Raw genomic sequence first — 18,761 nt, forward strand, 5'->3', positions numbered from 1 at the left:
CACCCACTTCCACCCCCGCGTTGTTGGCTGACCTCATCTTTGCTTGCAGCTGGACAGGCGTCTCCACTCCCACGGTGCTGGGCGTCAGCCTCCACCCTCTTTTCCCCCTCCACCCTTTCTCTGACAGGGGTATGCGCGGCAAACCCCCTGTCATCATCATCATCATCATCATTAATAGCATTGTCGCTACAATCTTCGCCCTCTTCCTCCTCCTCCTCCTCCTCCTCCTCTTCCTCTTCCTCCTCCTCCTCCTTCTCTTCCTCCTCCTCTTCGTCCCATTCTCCGCCGCTGCTGATAGTAATGTCAGCGAATTTATCTAGCTCCTCCTTTCTCTTTTCATCGAAACTCAAGCAAACATCATCATCCATCTCCTCCTCCTCCTCCTCCTCCTCCTCCTCCTCCTCCGACTCCTCCTCCCCGTCCTCCTCCTCCTCCTCCCCGTCCTCCTCCTCCCCGTCCTCCTCCTCCTCCTCCTCCTCCTCCTCCTCCTCCTCCTCCTCCTCGCCACTGTTGATAATAATTCCCATGAGTTTATCTATCTCTTCATCGAAACTCAAACAATTACCATCCATATCCTCCTCTCCTTCGCCACTGCTGTTAATAATGTCCATGAGTTTATCTACCTCCTCATTTATCTCTTTTTTGAAACTCAAACAATTATACTTACTATCGCCGGTATCTTCCATTTTTTTTGCGTGTGTTCATTTATATAAAATATACACAAATCATGTGGATTTTTCAAGCTCATGTATATAAAATATGCGCAAATCACACGGACGTCTCCCCACACCCCTTTTCAAATCTCCGCCGCCGCCGCCGTTCGCGAGGGATCGGAGGGGGGGGGCTAAGCAGCGCTCACGCTAGCCCAAACACGCCCATGTTTCACCGGGGGGCATCAATGGTCGCTGGAGGGAGGCGCGCCCCGGCATGGCGTGAAAGATAGTGGTGCCTCCCCAGTACGGAGCGAAGGGCGCCCTTAACCGATCCCAGCAGGAGGGCGACGCTCAGCGCGTAGCACACCCTTTTGGTCGGTTTGACTGACTGTCGTCCAATTTTCATATATAAAATACGCTCGTGGGAAATCGGAGGCGTGTATACGCCGCTTAAATCACACCGATAGCGCACGTTCCCCACGCTCTTTTTTCATAGACGAAACGGTTACGTATATACACCACTTTACTCACGCTCGTGTCTCCCTTCGCTTCGATTGTCGCAGATGAACTGAAGAGGCGCAAGGGACGGCGTGGCGTGGTGGTCGCCGCTCGGAGGCAATAAATAAGTCGGTCACCAAGCCGAGGGCTTGCTTCCGCTGTCCTACTTTTTTTTTTCCCGTTCTCGCCCCTCTCTCTTTCTCTCCTTATAAGTTTATAAACTATACTTTTCACAGACTCATTCGTGATAAAATGAGCAACTTTTCTTCAATAAATTTCCCTGGGTGGAGGGAGGTGGGGGAATGGTAGCCACAGGCCTCCGCCCAACAAGCCGACGCTCACATAAGGGGTGGGTATAGAAGGGGGTAAGGGGGGGGGGGGGACATGGTGGCGTGGGCACGCCGGAAAGGCGTAGGGGACCAAGCCGCATGCACGCCAGTTTTTTCCCGCCCAAACACGCATGTCGTGCTCCAAAACTCGAGCCTTAAGTCCACCCGGCAGGAGGGTGACGCCCCGGCACGGTGCGAAAGGACGCCCCTAGCCGATCCCCCGGCACTGGGGCGAAAGGACGCCCCGGCACGGTGCGAAAGGACGCCCCTAACCGATCCCCCGGCACTGGGGCGAAAGGACGCCCCTAACCGATCCCCCGGCAGGAGGGTGACGCCCCGGTACGGTGCGAAAGGACGCCCCTAGCCGATCCCCCGGCACTGGGGCGAAAGGACGCCCCGGCACGGTGCGAAAGGACGCCCCTAACCGATCCCCCGAACAAGTCACCGCTCGCGCTAACTGATCCCCGGCAGGAGGGCGACGCTCCGGCACGGCGCGAAAGGACGCCCCTAACCAATCCCCGGCAGGAGGATGACGCTCCGGCACGGTCAGGCCTCTGGGGGGTAAGGGGAGACACGATGGCGTGGGCACGCCGGAAGGTGGTGGGGGTTTGGGGTGGGGGGGTGGGGGTGGGGGTGGGATGGTCACTTTGGCTAGCTTCTGAACACTACCCGGTTGGTTAGTGGGGAGGTCCCCTCGGCGGCTGGCTGCCCCGGCCGACAAATTCAACGTATAAAATTTTTCGACGTAATTTCTGGCGCTAATTCTTGATCATGCTTGCGAATTTTTTTAGTCCCGTCACTGGCACCAATCCCTACTACTATTGACAGACAGAGACATGGACAGACCCAGCTTGTCCATCACCCAACGACTCTCTTTCCTGCCGAAAGTTTTTTTTTTTCCCGAACTCGGCCCTTAATAAGGCAATCGTGTTCACACCTAGTCTTAGAGGTGCCTCGCTGCCTCGAGGGGCGCTTGGGATGCCTTTCTGCCTAAAGGGCGTGCGCTTGAGCCAACGCAGTCACGAGATGTCCTCCTGAAGGGCTTTAATAAGGGGGTTGAAACTGGATAAACTCAGACTCAACAGGGACATAGGCAAAAATTGGTTTACTAACAGAGTGGTGGATGAGTGGAATGGGCTTAGCAGTCATGTGGTGAGTGTCAATACAATTCTCACATTCAAAAATAGATCAGATAAATTCATGGACAGCGATAATAGGTGGGGTTAGATACACGGGAGCTTAGGTTCAAAGAAGCTGCCTTGTACAGGCCTGAGGCCTCTTGCAGACTCCTACGTTCTTATGTTCTTATGTTTTCAATATTAGATAGAGCTACGCTACACAGACCTGTATTTTATGTGTTTTGAGTGTTAAGTTTAACGGTGTTAATTATTTTTTGACAAGGCTGGAGGTTTCGTCACGCAAACGTGATGGCGAAATCCTCCGGACACGAGCCTTGAATTTGCTTGCTTATTTACCCCCAGTGTGTGTAAGGGTGTGTGCCTCAAGACTACTCTTCTGGGGGGATTGTTTCCCACATTCCTTCCCTTCAAAGTTTCTTACCCCCATATGTGGAAGGCTACGTGTAGGCCCTATCAGTTAAATAAAAGCTAGGACTGAGCCACTTCATGTTACTTAGGACGATGTCGGCTAGAGCAAGTTTAGGACTAAGACGTTTCATGTTACTTAAGCGACAAAAACGAGATAAATCCCTTACTATCCTATGTAGGTAGGACATTCGACTATGGCTTTATTGTAAATAAACTATAGTACCCGTCGATAGTGCTAATTATTTGACAAGGCTGAAGGTTTCGTCACGCAACCTGATGGCGAAATCCTCGGGACACGAGCCTTGAATTTGCTTGCTTATTTACCCCCAGTGTGTGTAAGGGTGTGTGCCTCAAGACCACTCTTCTGGGGGGATTCTTTCCCATGTTCCTTATCTTCAAAGTTTTTTACCCCCATGTGTGTAAGGCTATGTGTAGGCCCTATCAGTTGAATACAAGTTAGGACTGAGCCACTTCATGTTACTTAGGACGATGTCGGCTTGAGCAAATTTAGGACTGAGACGTTTCATGTTACCTAAGCGACAAAAAACGAGATAAATCCCTTACTATCCTATGTAGGTAGGTCATTCGACTCTGGCTTTATTGTAAATAAACTCTAGTACCCGTCATTAGTGCTAGTTATTTGACAAGGCTGAAGGTTTCGTCACGCAACGTGATGGGGAAATCCTCCGGACACGAGCCTTGAAGTTGCTTGCTTATTTACCCCCAGTGTGTGTAAGGGTGTGTCCATCAAGACTACTACTCTTCTGGGGGGATTGTTTCCCACTTTCCTTATCTTCAAAGTTTTTTACCCCCATGTGTGTAATGCTATGTGTAGGTCCTATCAGTTGAATAGAAGTTAGGACTGAGCCACTTCATGTTACTTAGGACGATGTCGGCTAGAGCAAGTTTAGGACTGAGACGTTTCATGTTACTTAAGCGACAAAAACGAGATAAATCCCTACTACCCTATGTAGGTAGATCATTCGACTCTGGCTTTATTGTAAATAAAACTATAGTACCCGTCGATAGTCTAAGCAGCTTCAAAAACCTCATATGTGTGTAAGGGTGTGTGCAGGGGCCCTATCAGTTTAATAAAAACTAGGACTAAGCCACTTCATGTTACTTAGGACGATGAAAAGGACCCGTCGGCTAGAGCAAGCTTAGGACTGAGACGTTTCATGTTACTTAAGCGACGAGAACGAGATAAATCCCTTACTATCCTATGTAGGAAGGTTATTCGACTCTGGCTTTATTGTAAATAATTTATAGTACCCATGGATAGTCTAAGCAGCTTCAAAACTCCCAGTATTTAAGAAAATGGCGATTATTGTGGAGATATTGCTCGAAAATTGATCAAAGTAGGCGTAGATGGTTTAAAATAGCAAAAGTGCACTATACCACTGAAGATCTAAGTTTCAGGGAAGCATGGGGCCCTTAGTGAGTGCTGATACCATTCGGTTACTTAGCATATTTGAGGTGTTCAGAAACCCACTTCAATTTGCGAATCAGCCAAGTTTGAGGTCATATTCTTGCTCGCCAGCTTCCAACGCTCCGGAAACACTGTTTGCTGACTCTGTACATCCTATTTACAAGGGTGTTATGATATGAGCGGGACGGTCCAGGGCAGTGTCTGAAAATTGTGTAAACTGTCCCGGTCCTTCTATAAAATCGACGGGTGAAAAGCGGGATTCGCCAATTCAGTGTACTTAAGCCGTTGATATCGCGTTGATGTGCGAAAAGTTGCATCGCTAGGGCTTCATTCAGTTCAGATTTGAGTTTGGCATGCAAAACTACCTTATACCTGTGAGTCTGCGTTTCCAGTTCTTCTCGGTCGATCCCAAATATTACTTAAGAAAAATGACGGCCGAAACCGAAAAATCGAGTTAAAGTCCCTTCAAACACATTGTATTTTGATGAGCTCCCATGATTTGATTCGTTAGTGCACCGCCCGCATCATATCCGAAAATGAGTTCAAAAGACTGCATACTAATGGTTTTATCGCTGGTTTGCTTTTTTTCGTTCAAGTGGCCTAACATGTCAGGTGGAATCAGTGTTACTTAAGAGCGTCTTTTGTGGTAGGTGTAGTTTTTTCGTGATTTTGACGAGACCGCGTTCATTCGACGCGCAATGGGCTGATACGTTAGTCACTCGAGTTTCGTGGGTCTTGGTGGCCTAGTTTTTGCACAATGGTGAACAAACTTTTAGGACCGTCTCACCCACCACGGTCCTATCCTATTTTGTTACTTAAGCGACCCCTTCAAGTGGTCACCCCACCTAACCCATTGTCGCTGTAGTCCCAGAACATGGCGCAATCGTATTCCCGGGGTCTGCCTCAGTTCCCGAGATATAGCCGGTTGTCGAGAACGGTCCGATACGAAAATTGGACTTTCGCAAATAGGACAGTCCCGTGACGGTCTAAACCCAGCTCACGTTCCCTTTTTATGGGTGAACACTCCAACGCTTGGTGAATTCTGCTTCACAATGATAGGAAGAGCCGACATCGAAGGATCAAAAAGCGACGTCGCTACGAACGCTTGGCTGCCACAAGCAAGTTATCCCTGTGTTAAGTTTTCTGACACCTCTTGCTTAAAACTCATAAAGTCAAAAGGATCGATAGGCCGCCCGTCGGCATCACTGCTGTGGCCTGTGGAGTAGGTCCGGAATGAGTAAAATGAATCAGTCAGTCAGTCAGTCACTGACGTCATGTATGATCCCCTGCCTCACACGAGATACCATGCATCGGTTTGTACCTTCACCTTCACACGCACTCACAGCCATCATCATCATCACGGCATAGTTTAACCCAACCTAAACATCCTGTCTCACACACATAGGTAGGTGGCGAGGTAGACCCTGAGGAGAAGAAGAAAACGTTTGGAAGGGTAAGCTCAACTAAGCGCAAAAGCACCAGGCCCAGTCACACACACACACACACACACAAAACAAAAACCGCCGCAGGTTCCCCTAACGGACGGGGAACCTCACTAGTTGCTCTTCTGCTGTAACTAAAAGCCATTCATAAGAAGTGATTTTTTTTTCATTGAGAAATATCTTTAGCATATACTGTGGCCAGTATGTGGGTATTATTACATTGTATGATTCTCTCTTGATTATATCTTTGATGTCTTTTACTACCATAAACCATACAGGAGCAGTATATTCACACATAGGTGTTACGGGAGTTATGAATAGAGATCTTATAAGATTTTTCTACTTCGGTAATCATTACGCTTTTAACTCTGAACTTTTTAGACTTTTTTGAGGTAAATTCTTAGAATATAAGCTTTAACAAGCAATTCATTCCCTCTATACCTCTAACATACAATTCAAAAAATATATGTTCTGTTTGTAGGTATTAGAATATTTCAGTAACTATGAAAGAGTTTATAATAGGGCTATTAGATTTCATTTTTCCTCCCATATGCACAGGATGTAAAAACAAACTTGTTCAAGGAGAACTATTTATTTGTACCATTTGCTTGAGTAACAGATAATCCTATTACCAATCGTTTTGTGGATACAGCTACTATTACCTATGGTCTTGCACAAAAAAAAAAATGAAAAAATAAATAAATAAAAAGTGTCCTCTTGAGAAAGTGCTCTTTTCCATGAAATACAAAAATCAACCCAAAATTGGGGAGGTATTAGGAGTTGAGTATGGCAATATTTTTGTATAAAAATCCAGTTATTTCAGTGATAGATGGAATAAGACTTGTTCCATTGCACAGGCAAATATTGCAGGAAAGACACTATAATCGTAGTGATTTTTTTCGCTAAAGGACTGTCAGAATCACTATAAAGACCCAGTCATCTAACATATGTAAAAATAAATCGCAATACTCCATCCCAAACAACCCCCCCCCCAAAAAAAGGAAAGCCAACACGCATTACAAAACTCAACAAACTAAGAACAAAACTCCCACAACAAAACTAACTAACAAGTTAGCTTGCAACAAACAAACAACACAAACGAGCTAGCTCCCTATCTAGCTTTTTTGCTAGTTAGTTCGTTTGTTTGTTTGCTAGTTAGCTAGTTTGTTTGTTTGTTTGCTAGCTAGCTAGCTACCTACCTTGTTTGTTTGTTTGTTTGTTTGTTTGTTTGCTTGCTTGCTACCTATCTAGTTAGTTAGTTTGTTTGTTTGTTTGTTTGCTAGCGAGCTTGTTTGCTTGCTAGCTAGTTAGTGAGTTTGTTTGTTTGCTTGCTAGCTAGTTAGTTAGTTTATTTGCTAGCTAGCTTGTTTGTTTGTTTGTTTGCTTGCTAGCTAGCTAGCTACCCTGTTTGTTTGTTCGTTTGCTAGCTAGCTTGTTTGTTTGTTTGCTTGCTAGCTAGCTAGTTTGTTTCTATGCTAGCTAGCTAGCTAGTGAGTGTGTTTGTTTGCTAGCTAGTGAGTTTGTTCGTTTGCTAGCTAGCTAGTGAGTTTGTTTGTTTGCTAGCTAGCTACATTTGTTTGCTAGCTAGCTAGCTTGTTTGTTTGCTAGCTAGCTAGTTTGTTTGTTTGCTAGCTAGCTAGTAGGTTTGTTTGCTAGCTAGCTAGCTAGTTAGTTTGTTTGCTAGCTAGCTAGCTAGTTAGTTTCTTTGTTTGTTAGCTAGCTTGTTTGATTGTTTGTTTGTTTGTTTGTTTGTTTGCTTGTTTGGTAGCTTGTTTGTTTGTTTGATAGCTTGTTTGTTTGTTTGTTTGTTTGTTTGTTTGTGTATTAGTTAGCTAGCTAGCTAGCCTGTTTGTTTGTTTGTTTGTTTGTTAACAAGTTTGTTTGTTTGTTGCTAACCAGCTTGTTTGTGTGATGCCAGCTAGCTTGATTGTTTGTTTGTTTGGTTGGTTGGTCGGTCGGTTTGTTGGCTTCTTCCTATTCTAGCTCGTTGGCTCAACTGAGTTAGTTTGTTTGTTTGTTTGCTTGCTCGCTAGCTAGTTTGTCTTTTAGTTTGTTAGCTAGCTAGTTTTGTGTTTCTCTGTTAGCTAGCCCGTTTGCTTGTTTTGGCAGGCAGGCAGGCAGGCAGGCACACCTATTTACATGCCTGCACAACTGCTTTCATAGAAACGTATTTGCAGCTTTTTAGTCATCCACCTGTCTACTGTTGGGCATCTAGACGCTTGCCCAGGGTTCCGGAGGGCTACTCGGTGGCGGGGCTGGTTCAACGTATCTGAAAAGCGGGTCCAGTAAGAGAGGGCGCAACGTTATGATGAGGACGACAACGAAAAACAAGAAGAAGAAGAAGAAGAAGGAGAAGAAGAAGAAGAAGAAGAAGAAGAAGAAGAAGGGGGAGGAGGGAGAGAGATATTCCCACTTCCTCAGCCTTTCCCTTTCAAGTTCGCTCTGAGCCTGTCCCTCCCCCTCTAACCCTACCCTTGCTTTCCTATACACTCCTGCACATTACAGGAGACAATAGAAGGAGTGGATCAAGAAGGGGAGGCTTCTTTCTCTCTGTCTATATATTTGCCGTCTTTCTCATTATTGCTTTCTTTCTCTTTTTCTCCTTTTTTTCTTTCTCTTTCTTACTTAACCTTTCTATGTCATCCTTACTCTTTTTCTTTCCCTCTTCCCGTCTAGACGTCTCTTTGTTTTGTCTATATATTTTTCAAAATATAGTTCCGTCTCTCTCTCTCTCTCTCTCTCTCTCTCTCTCTCTCTCTCTCTCTCTCTCTCTCTCTCTCTCTCTCTCTCTCTCTCTCTCTCTCTCTCTCTCTCTCTCTTTTCATAGATATCCTGTTACTGATTTTACAAAGAATTGGCAGCGACAGGGAAAATTATGGCAAAATGATGTTTCTGTAAGAGCTGAAACAAACAAATTGGAGCATACTAGTGTCAAATGAGGTTGATGGGGAGCAGTGGGCACAGGTGTGAACCATCATTAGGCAGGAGGGAGGGAGGGAGGGAAAAGATGGGAGGGAGGAAACAAACTGGAGCTTACTCGTGTCAAATGAGGTGGATGGGGAGCAGTGGGTGGAGGTGCGAACCATCATTAGGCAGGAGGGAGGGAAAAGATGGGAGGGAGGAAAAATAAAGGAAAAAAGAAAGAAAGAAAATATAACTTAAGTAAAAAGTGTGCTACTATTCTCTTAGTGAATAAGAATGTGGACCTCAAAGAGGTCCGGGGTGGGAGGGTTATGTCGGGCTCGCTCAGGCAGCGGCATTAACCACCAAAGCCGTACAGGGTGCGGCTCAGGCGTTTGAGGACGTACACCACGTCCATGGCGGTGACGGTCTTGCGCTTGGCGTGCTCAGTGTAGGTGACGGCATCCCTGATGACGTTCTCCAGGAACACCTTGAGCACACCACGGGTCTCTTCGTAGATGAGACCGGAGATGCGCTTCACACCGCCACGGCGCGCCAGACGACGGATGGCCGGCTTGGTGATGCCCTGGATGTTGTCCCGAAGAACCTTGCGGTGACGCTTGGCGCCTCCCTTTCCGAGTCCCTTGCCTCCCTTGCCGCGGCCAGTCATGGTTCAGGTGGGTAGCTCAACAGTTGAGTGAGTTTTGGGTTGCCTTCCTGGCGGGTAGGGAATATGTGGGGACTACATGCAGGCAGGAAGACAGGAATTACTAGAACAAGTAAATAAATATAAACGGAGGGGCGGAATCACTAACTGCTGATGACGGCTGCTATGTAGGCATAAATCGCTCATCATGTTCCCCTGCAGCTGGCAACAAACGACCGAGAGAAGCATTGGCGATTTCAAGCCTTGGTCGCTTTTTGGCGAGCACTGGCGGGACTCGGTCCGCTTATTGATGCCATGCATCCCTTGGTGGGTCAGCTCAGTGAGTGAGTGAGTGAGTGAGAGAGAGAGAGAGAGAGAGAGAGGGACTAACCGTCTTCGTTCTCCTTCGGGAAATAGTTTGTGGCTCCGATGGAGCCGGTTCTTTTCCAGTGCAAGCAAGTTGGTGGGTTGCTTATTTGGAGGAGTTGTACTTGGTGACGGCCTTCATGCCTTCCGACACGGCGTGCTTGGCCAGCTCACCGGGCAGGAGGAGACGGACGGGCGTCTGGATCTCCCGACTGGCGATGGTGGAGCGCTTGTTGTAATCGGCCAGGCGAGAGGCCTCGGCGGCGATGCGCTCGAAGATGTCGTTCACGAAGGAGTTCATGATGGACATGGCCTTGGAGGAGACGCCGGTGTCGGGGTGGACCTGCCTGAGCACCTTATATATGTAGATGGAGTAGCTCTCCTTCCTCCTGCGCTTCTTGTTCTTATTACCCTTGGCGATGGCCTTCTGAGCCTTGCCAGCCTTCTTGGCGGCCTTTCCTGATGCTTTGGGGGGCATGTCTGCTTCTTTGCTCCCAGACGGCCAGCGAATGTTGCCGGGCCTTCTTCTTGTTCTTCTTCTTCTAAGATTAACCCCTAAGAAGGTGAACGGGCCCTTGTCTAGTACGACGGCCCGTCGCAGTTATGGCTGGGTGCTCAAGAAAAAGTGCCATTACTTGATTCGACTGTAAAATTCGTAATTTTTGCCTTACCTGAATTTTATTTTCAGGATTTGTTAAGGACTTAGCGGCAATTCTAACCGTGTTTTTCTTTTCCAGATCGCATGTAAAATGTTAACGTTGAAGCAGAAGCAAAAAATTGTGCAACTCTGGTACGAGACACATTCGTACGTGAAGGTTCGCCGCATGTTCCAGAACGAATTTCAACTTCACCGTAGCGTCACAACACCGGACAACAAGTCAATCTGGAGGATTGTTAAACACTTTGAAAAGGAGCAAACAGTCCACAATTGCAACAAGGCTAGAAGTGGTACAAAGCCAACCATAACGGCAGAGAAACGTCAGCAAATCAAGGAGTCAGTTGTGAGGAGCCCCAAGAAGTCCTATCGCAGACGGGCACAAGAGCTAAACCTTACCCCAACCACACTGCTACGTTCCATGAAGACTGATCTGAAGCTTTTTCCCTATAGGATTTCCACTCATCATGTCTTGAAGGATGAGGACAAGATCAGGCGCATGGCAATGTGTCAGTGGTTGGCCGAAAAGCTGGAGCGCTCACCTGGCTGGTTGAACAACATCTGGTTCAGTGACGAGGCTCATTATCACCTCAATGGGGCAGTTAACAATCACAACAACGTTTTCTGGGGCGAGGATCCTCCTGAACAGGTGAGTGAGAAACATCTGAAGGGCGCCAAAGTGACTGCATGGATGGCATTCAACCCCAGACATGGTCTCATCGGACCGTACTGGTTTCAAGACGCGCGTGGCAAGGCAGTGACAGTCAACAGCGAGCGTTACTGTGAAATCATCAACACCTTCAAAAATGAGCTTGGCCAAAAGTTTACTGTCTACCAGAAGAGCAGAATGTGGTTTCAGCAAGATGGAGCTACGCCCCATACATCTCACAACTCTCTCGACTTGCTGAAGGAAATTTTCGGACCCCGCGTGATCAGTTTTCGCACAACACACGAGTGGGCACCTCACAGTCCTGACCTCAATCCTTTGGACTTTTGGTTCTGGGGAGCGTCTAAAGGAGAGGTGTATGCAAACAAGCCAACCACCCTTAATGAGTTGAAGGATAATATCGAAGCTTATACAGCCAATGTGACGGCAGAGACATGCCGCAATGTCGGCCAGAATTTTTGCCTCCGGATCAAAGCATGTTTTAATCGACGTGGTGCCCATATTGAGCACGTTCACTTCAAGAAGGTTGCTTGAGAGCAAGACAAATTGTCATCATGTTAGCTTTTCAGAATGCTAAAGTTTGTTTTTCTATCTATGTCATTTCTTCAATAAACTGTAATCAAAATCATGGCACTTTTTCTGGAGCACCCGGTATATGCATACACGGCACGCCGCGCGCACGTGTGCATGTACATATATACATACACACGCGCACGCACACGCCGATGTACGCACACATATAGATAATAAACACTCCTTCCCACTAAGTGGGTTGGGGCACAGGCGCACCAGGCGTCCTGTAGCTGACTTAAAAAAAAAAAAAAAAATAATCACGCACATACATACACACAAACACACACACATGCAAACACACACTCTAACACGCCCACATATACAGAACAGAGAGCCTACCTGGGCGGCTCATATGCCCGCACTAGGGCCGTAAGCGCCCTGTCGTCCAGGGCCCCCACCAAGGCTGGCGCCGATAGCCCCTCCCGGTTCGGAAGCAGGTTGCGTGTCGCACAGCACTCGAGGAGGTAGTGGAGGAGCGGCTGGAGGACCTCCTCCTCGCAGTAAGGGCACACGACAGGGGCCGGGTCATCAGGGTCAAGGACTGACGCACACTTGTAGCCGAGACGGAGGCGGTGGATGTTGGATGCCTCCCGTCTCAGCAGGTAGGGCGGGGACTGGCGGGCGCCGGTGTTAGTGGCCGCCGAGTACCAATATGCGGACGGCGAGCCCGCAGCCAGGGCCTCCTCCAGCTCCCTGACAACCCCAGCATCAGACCGTGCGGCCATGTCCCTCTTCAATTGTGACAGGCTCACCACAACAGGCCGCGTGACAGCAGGCAGGAGCGTTGCCTCAGCAGCAGCGCCGTCCGCCGCCTCGTTGCCCGCCACGCCCGAGTGGCTGGGCAACCAGTTAACTTGTACTGTTCGCCCCGCTCCCCTCAAATGTGCCAGCCTCGCAAGGATGGAGGTGAGGAGGGACACGTTGTCGCGCAGGGGGTCTTGTAGCAGAGAGCGGATGGCAGGGACTGAATCGCAGTGGATCAAGACAGGGCCCCGACCCTCCTCCACTGCATGATCCAGAGCCCCGCCAATTACTGCCAGCTCAGCCTGGGTGGATGAAAATCCGTCTGGCAGACAAAATACCGCGGTGACCCCATCGCACACAAAAGCTGCGCCGACAGCCCCCGTCTGGTGGTTGACGGAGCCGTCCGTGAAGTACACGGAGGCTCCAGGGTGCGCTGCTTCCCGCTCTCTGCTGGCTTGATCCCTGGCCAGCTCCTGAGGGGTGAGGAGGGCCTTCCTTGTGGCGAGCGGCCGTATGGTGGCTGTTAAGGCAGGCGGCTCCCACGGGGGCCGGGCAACGTAGGTGGGGTGGGGGCGTCCACAGCCGTCACAAGGGCGTGGGGAGTCCGCTACTGCGAATCGTGGCTGCCGCCACAGTCGCCCACGTTCTCTTGCGGAACAGGAGGGGGGCCTGAAGGAGGGCCTGCCCGACGGAGGCGCGGAGCTGCTCCGCCCCATGCGTCTCAGCAGCGCCGCCAGATGCCCCACTGAGAGTTGGGTGACTCTCGCGGCGACGCTGCACACGCGTGCCTCCGCCCGGAGGCACACGCATTTGGTCCACATGGGGGCGCCAACGATGACGCGGGGGGCGGCGTTTTGAGCTGTCTCCAGCGGTCGAAGCGCCGCCGGACCCACCGTCAGCAGGCACGGCGTCCCGTAGTCAATACAGGACCGCACGTCCTGGAGGTAAAAAGTCCGCAGGACCCTGTTCCCAGCCCCATCCGCTGTTCTGGCAAGGTCCCTCATCACATTAGTGCGCCGCCGTACCTCCTCCCGCACGCGGGCAATGTGCGGGCCAAAGGACAGACTGGAGTGAACAGTGACCCCGAGGTACTTGTACGTGTGCACCCACTGCACGGGCGTACCCTCGAGGTCGAAGGGCTCAGGAAGGTGGCCGTGGCGGAGGGCCATAGCCCTTGTCTTAGTCCTGTTGACGACCAGCCCTAGGGCGGCGCACGTCTGGGTCAGCCGGCGGAGGACCTGGCGGGCGCAGGCCACGTGGTTGGGGCCCTACACCACCAGGGCCACATCGTCCGCATACGAGAGGACTCTGGCGTTTCTGCTCGTCGGAAGGGATGTCAACTTCTCGACGAGCAGATTGAACAGCACGGGGCTCAGGACGCCACCCTGAGGCGTGCCATTCTCAAAAGACTCTACCGCGGACGTTTGGCCCTGAAATCGGACGGCCGCTCTCCGTCCCTCCAGGTAATGGCCCACCCACGCCAGCAGGCGGCCCCGGACGCCCCTTTCAGCTAGAATGGCGAGCATGGCGGGGGCTTAGGCGAGCTCAAAAGCTTTCTCGAGGTCTATAAACACTACCACCGCCCGTCTCCCCAGGACACCAGAGAGGAGGGTGGAGATGCAGTTCCTGGTGCCCCTGCCCCGGCGGAAGGCAAAGAGGTGGTGATGGAGGGGGCCCATCGCCTACTGAAGGCGCGGAAGGAGGACTCTCTCCATACACTTGCCGAGGCAGCTTAGGAGGAAGATCGGGCTATGTTGGAGCCCGTCTCCACTCTTGGGGATGGGGACGATGGTGGCCAGCTTCCAGGAGGCTGGCAGTGCTCCGAGCTCAAGGGATTTGTTGAAGAGTCCCAGCACCTCCGCCTCCATGTCCGGGCCGGCGTGCACCAGGAAAGAGTAGGGGATCCTGTTGACCCCGGTGGCGGTGTCCTTCCTGGAGATGGCCCGCTCCAGTTCCCATAGCTCTATCGGCGCGTCAGTGTCATGCGCCTGTAGGCAGGCCTCCCTGAAGGCGGCTTCTCTCCCGGGATTTGTCTCCTTCAGCAGGTCGCGAGTGTGGGCCGGAAGCCGGGCGGAAGCAGCACGGGAGGAGAAGGTGGTAAGAAGCCGCTTCGCCTCGGGCTGGGGCTGTGGGTGTAATGCCGGGCGCGCAACGGCACCCCCCGCGACGGCCGGCAGCTTCCGCCAGAGGACCGCAGCGGACGCGCAGCAGTCAAGTCCCTCGCACCATGCCAGCCAGTGCTCCTCCTGCACCCTGTCGGCGGTTTCCCTGGCGCGACGGACAGCAGCGCGCAGCAAGCCTCGCGTCGCCTACGTGTTTACTCTCCTGTTAAGCTTACGGGCCTGGTTGACTCGGTGGTTTGCCTCCCTCACCTCCTCGGTGTAGTACCACCTGTCGCGGTGGACCACCGCCACAAGCCGGAGGAGGGGGATCGCCTCATCAGCAGCCGCTGTGAAGGCATCAACCAGGCGCGCATCCGCCGCCTCGAGGTCGTCAGGCCGGATGGTGGCGGCCAGACGGCGGGCGACGGTCCCGCGGAACCGAGGCCAGTCAGCCCGGCGCAGGTTCCAGCGCGGAGGCCGCTGTGGTAACACAGGCGGCGGGACAAGGAGTGCAACAACGGAGGCGAAATGGTCGCTCGCGAGGTGCGGGTGGAGGGTCCACGTTGCACCGACTGCAAGTGGCTGCGACACAAAGCTGAGGTCCAAAACGCCACCAGCCTCGTGAGTCCAGGCACGTCCTCCAAAGCCGCGGCAAAGTGGCGCCCGGCGCGGCTCTTCCCCCCGCTCCCCCACCTCTCATGGTGGGCGTTGAAGTCGCCCCCGATGAAGGTGGGTTCGTCATTGGCCAGGGAGAGGAGTTCAGTGAAGTCGGGGTCGGCACGCGGCCCGCTATACACGCATTAGAACGCGACACACGCGCTCGGCAAGGTCACCTTCACTGCCAATACCTCCACACCGGCACCGCACAGCACGGGGCGATGCACTCGAGAACAGGGAAGTACATCCCTGACCATGATACAACACCCACGCGCCGCACCGGCGACGGCAGGGAGGTAAAAGGCCCTGTAGACCTTGAAAGGCACCGACAGGCCCTCCCGAAGGAGCGTCTCCTGTAATAGGCTGACGTCAAAGCCGTCGGTGCCGATCGCGGCTCGCAGGAGGTTAACCTTGCCGCGCACGCCGCACACGTTCCACTGCATGACACTTAGTGGCCGGTCGCCGAGGAGGGCCCCGGGGTGGTCACAGAGGCCGTCGCTCGCGAGGGGGCCGGCCCCCGGCGCTTCGGAGTCACCATTCGCTTGGGCTGCGGGATACGGGGGCGGGTTGGAGCCGCCCGCACTGGGATGTGTGAGCGGGGCTTGGCGGTCTGGGTTGCCGGCGCTGGCTGGGCCTCCCCCGCGGGAGGTGGACCGTCCTCGCGGGCCCGGGTCTGCGCAGTTGGAAGCGCAGCAACTGGAGTTTGTAGCGGGGTGGCGGGAGACGCGGCCAGACTGTCGACGGTGGGGAAGCACTCCTCCACCTTCGCCTTCGCGATGACTTGTAGCGCCGCCTCGTCCGGTGTGAACTGTAGGAGGCCGGCTAATGCCAGAGCGAAGCTCGCCAGCATCCCCTCTAGCACAGCCCTGGTGACCAGGACACGGCCGGGAGGAGGGACCAGGGGTGCAGCAGACGCGCTCAAGGGGGGGCGCGGCCCGCGGTTCCTCCGACGCCTCACGCGCTGGGGGAGGGCCGGTGGAGGCAGTGCGGGAGTGCGTTGCTCCCGCTGCGCGGAGGGGACCGAGGCGGATGCCGGGCGTGGGGGCGGGGCAGGTGTTGAGGTTGAGGCGGGGTTTGTTTCCGTGGCGGGCGGTGGAGGAGGCGTGGCTGGCGGCGGCACAGCCGGAGCACCGTTGCCGCGAGATGCTCCCGGTGGTGGGAGGGCCGGGAAGTGCTCCTGGGAGGCGAGCGTTGTCTGACCGGGTGGGGCGGGCTGACGCTGGGACCTCGAGCGGGACCGCCCGGTCCACGCCGGCCGAGAGGGGTTGTGCGCCGCACGGCACTCCTGCCGCTGGATTCCCCGGTCCACTATTGTCAACCGGGAGGGGCAGCGCCGGCTCCACGCGTGGTGATGTCGGCGGCAGTTGGGGCAGAGGGCGGTCACGCTCTCGCCGGCCTTGTATTTCGCAAGGCAGGCCTCCGTCATGTGCGGCCCCGAGCACATGCGGCGGTCGATTGCAGCGGGAGCGATGGTGGCCGTACTACTGACAGCGATAGCACCGAAAGGGCTCGGTGTTGAAGGGGCGCGTGTAGAACACGCCCCAACTCCCTAGGTCGAGCATACCCGGCAGGGAGCCCCTCACTGAGATGAGGACCTGCCTCGTGGCCAGGTTGTCCCGCGTCAGGCACCTCTCCGCCGTGACGACGCTCGGGTGGAGGGCCGGCGGGAGAGGGCCGGTGGAGGCAGTGCGGGAGTGAGCTGCGTGGAGGGGACCGAGGCGGATGCCGGGCGTCGGGGCGGGGCAGGTGTTGAGGTGGAGGCCGGGTGGGATTGCGTGGCGGGCGGTGGAGGAGGCGTGGCTGGCGGCGGCACAGCCGGAGCAGCGTTGCCGCGAGATGTGCCCGGTGGTGGAAGGGCCGGGAAGTGCTCATGGGAGGCGAGCGTTGTCTGACCGGGTGGGGCGGGCCGACGCTAGGACCTCGAGCGGGACCGCCCGGTCCACGCCGGCCGAGAGGGGTTGTGCACCGCACGCCACTCCTCCTGCCGCTGGATTCCCCGGTCCACTATGTTCAACCGGGAGGGGCAGCGCCGGTTCCACGCGTGGTGATGCTGGCGGCAGTTAGGGCAGAGGGCGGTCACGTTCTCGCCGGCCTTGTATTTCGCAAGGCAGGCCTCCGTCATGTGCGGCCCCGAGCACATGCCGCACACTGCCTGGCGATTGCAGTGGGAGCGATGGTGGCCGTACTGCTGGCAGCGATAGCAACGGAGGGGCTCGGCGTTGAAGGGGTGCGTGTAGAACACGCCCCAACTCCATAGGTCGAGCATGCCCGGCAGGGGGCCCCTCACCGAGATGAGGACCTGCCTCGTGGTAAGGTTGTCGCGCGTCAGACACCGCTCCGCCGTGACGATGCTCGGGTGTCGGAGGAGAGCCTTGAGATGCATGGCAACCGGATAAGTGGTCACCACACCCTTGGTGGTTGCGTCGCCCATCAGCCGCAGCTGCACCGCCTTCCCATGCACCGACGTGGTGTCCATGAGGGCGCGCAGGGCTTCCTCGGAAGGCGGGGTGACCAGCACGCTGCCCGAGTTCCTCCTCCAGGGCCTCCGCCAAATCGAGGGCAGTCTCGAAGCTCGGTGTAGGAGGGACGATAACCTTGGGTCTGACAGGGGCCGTAGCAGCTTGGCGGGCAGCAGCCTGCTCGGGGTGCGAGACGGCACCGAGCGGGGTGGCATGGGCAGCGGCGGAGGCAGGTGAAGGAGCAGCGGTGGAGGCAGGTGAGGTGGCAGCAGCAGTAGTACGGGGGAACGGCGTCGGGCGTGAGCCGCTGGGCATGGTGGGGGTAGCAGAGGTGCCAAGTGGCGAGCGGAAGCGGGGAGGCGATGGTGGCGGAGGTGGGTGGGAGCGGTGGTTACGGTCACGCACCTTTCCTACTACCACCCAATCCTCATCAGAAGAGTCGGGGAGCGTACAGAGAGCCGGCTTACCTACGGCAGCGGAGGGCTACAGCCCGCCCACCCTCTAAAGGGCTCGGCAGGCGCCGCTGTCGCCCCTTGCGGGTCTTGGGGGACCTAACAATAACCCTGTTTTTTCCTTTAACCACCCCTTTATCCTAAGGGGCCCCCTCGTGGCACTGCCCTCGGGGTTCGGCGTCGTACTAAACCAGGGTCTAAAGGCTCAAACACACAAACAAAAGACAAAAAAAATGCACAAACACAGAGCAGCAGGAAGGCTCCAGTCGTGTGTAACTAGCGACGCGTGACCAGTGACACGCACAAAGTGTACACTGGCACGGCAGAGCGCGGAGCAGGGTGAAGTGTGCAGCGCGGGGCAGGGAGTCAGCGTGCTAGTGAGTTTGTTTGCTAGCTAGCTAGCTAGTTAGTTAGTTTGTTTGTTAGCTAGCTTGTTTGTTTGTTTGTTTGTTTGTTTGCTTGGTAGCTAGCTAGCTAGCTTGTTTGCTTGCTAGCTAGCTAGCTAGCTAGCTAGTTATTTAGCTAGCTTGTTTGCTTGCTTGCTACCTAGCTAGTTAGTTAGTTAGTTTGTTTGTTTGTTAGCTAGCTAGCTTGTTTGTTTGTTTGCTCGTTTGTTTGCTTGCCTAGCTAGCTAGTTTGTT

General features: G+C 53.6%; 1 protein-coding gene across 1 annotated transcript; it reads right to left on the reverse strand.

Annotated features, from left to right (window-relative positions):
* Positions 1-15,657: 15,657 nt before the first annotated feature.
* Positions 15,658-16,653, reverse strand: LOC126994833 (uncharacterized). Its single transcript, XM_050854104.1, has one exon. The coding sequence runs from the start codon at positions 16,651-16,653 to the stop codon at positions 15,658-15,660; it is 996 nt and encodes a 331-aa protein (XP_050710061.1).
* Positions 16,654-18,761: the final 2,108 nt, after the last annotated feature.

Source organism: Eriocheir sinensis, unplaced genomic scaffold, assembly GCF_024679095.1.
Source record: "Eriocheir sinensis breed Jianghai 21 unplaced genomic scaffold, ASM2467909v1 Scaffold89, whole genome shotgun sequence".
Lineage (NCBI taxonomy): Eukaryota > Metazoa > Arthropoda > Malacostraca > Decapoda > Varunidae > Eriocheir > Eriocheir sinensis.

Bases quoted from the DNA above. Each gene is read 5' to 3' on its own strand.
- LOC126994833 (XM_050854104.1), bottom strand. From the start codon at position 16,653: ATGTGCTCGGGGCCGCACATGACGGAGGCCTGCCTTGCGAAATACAAG.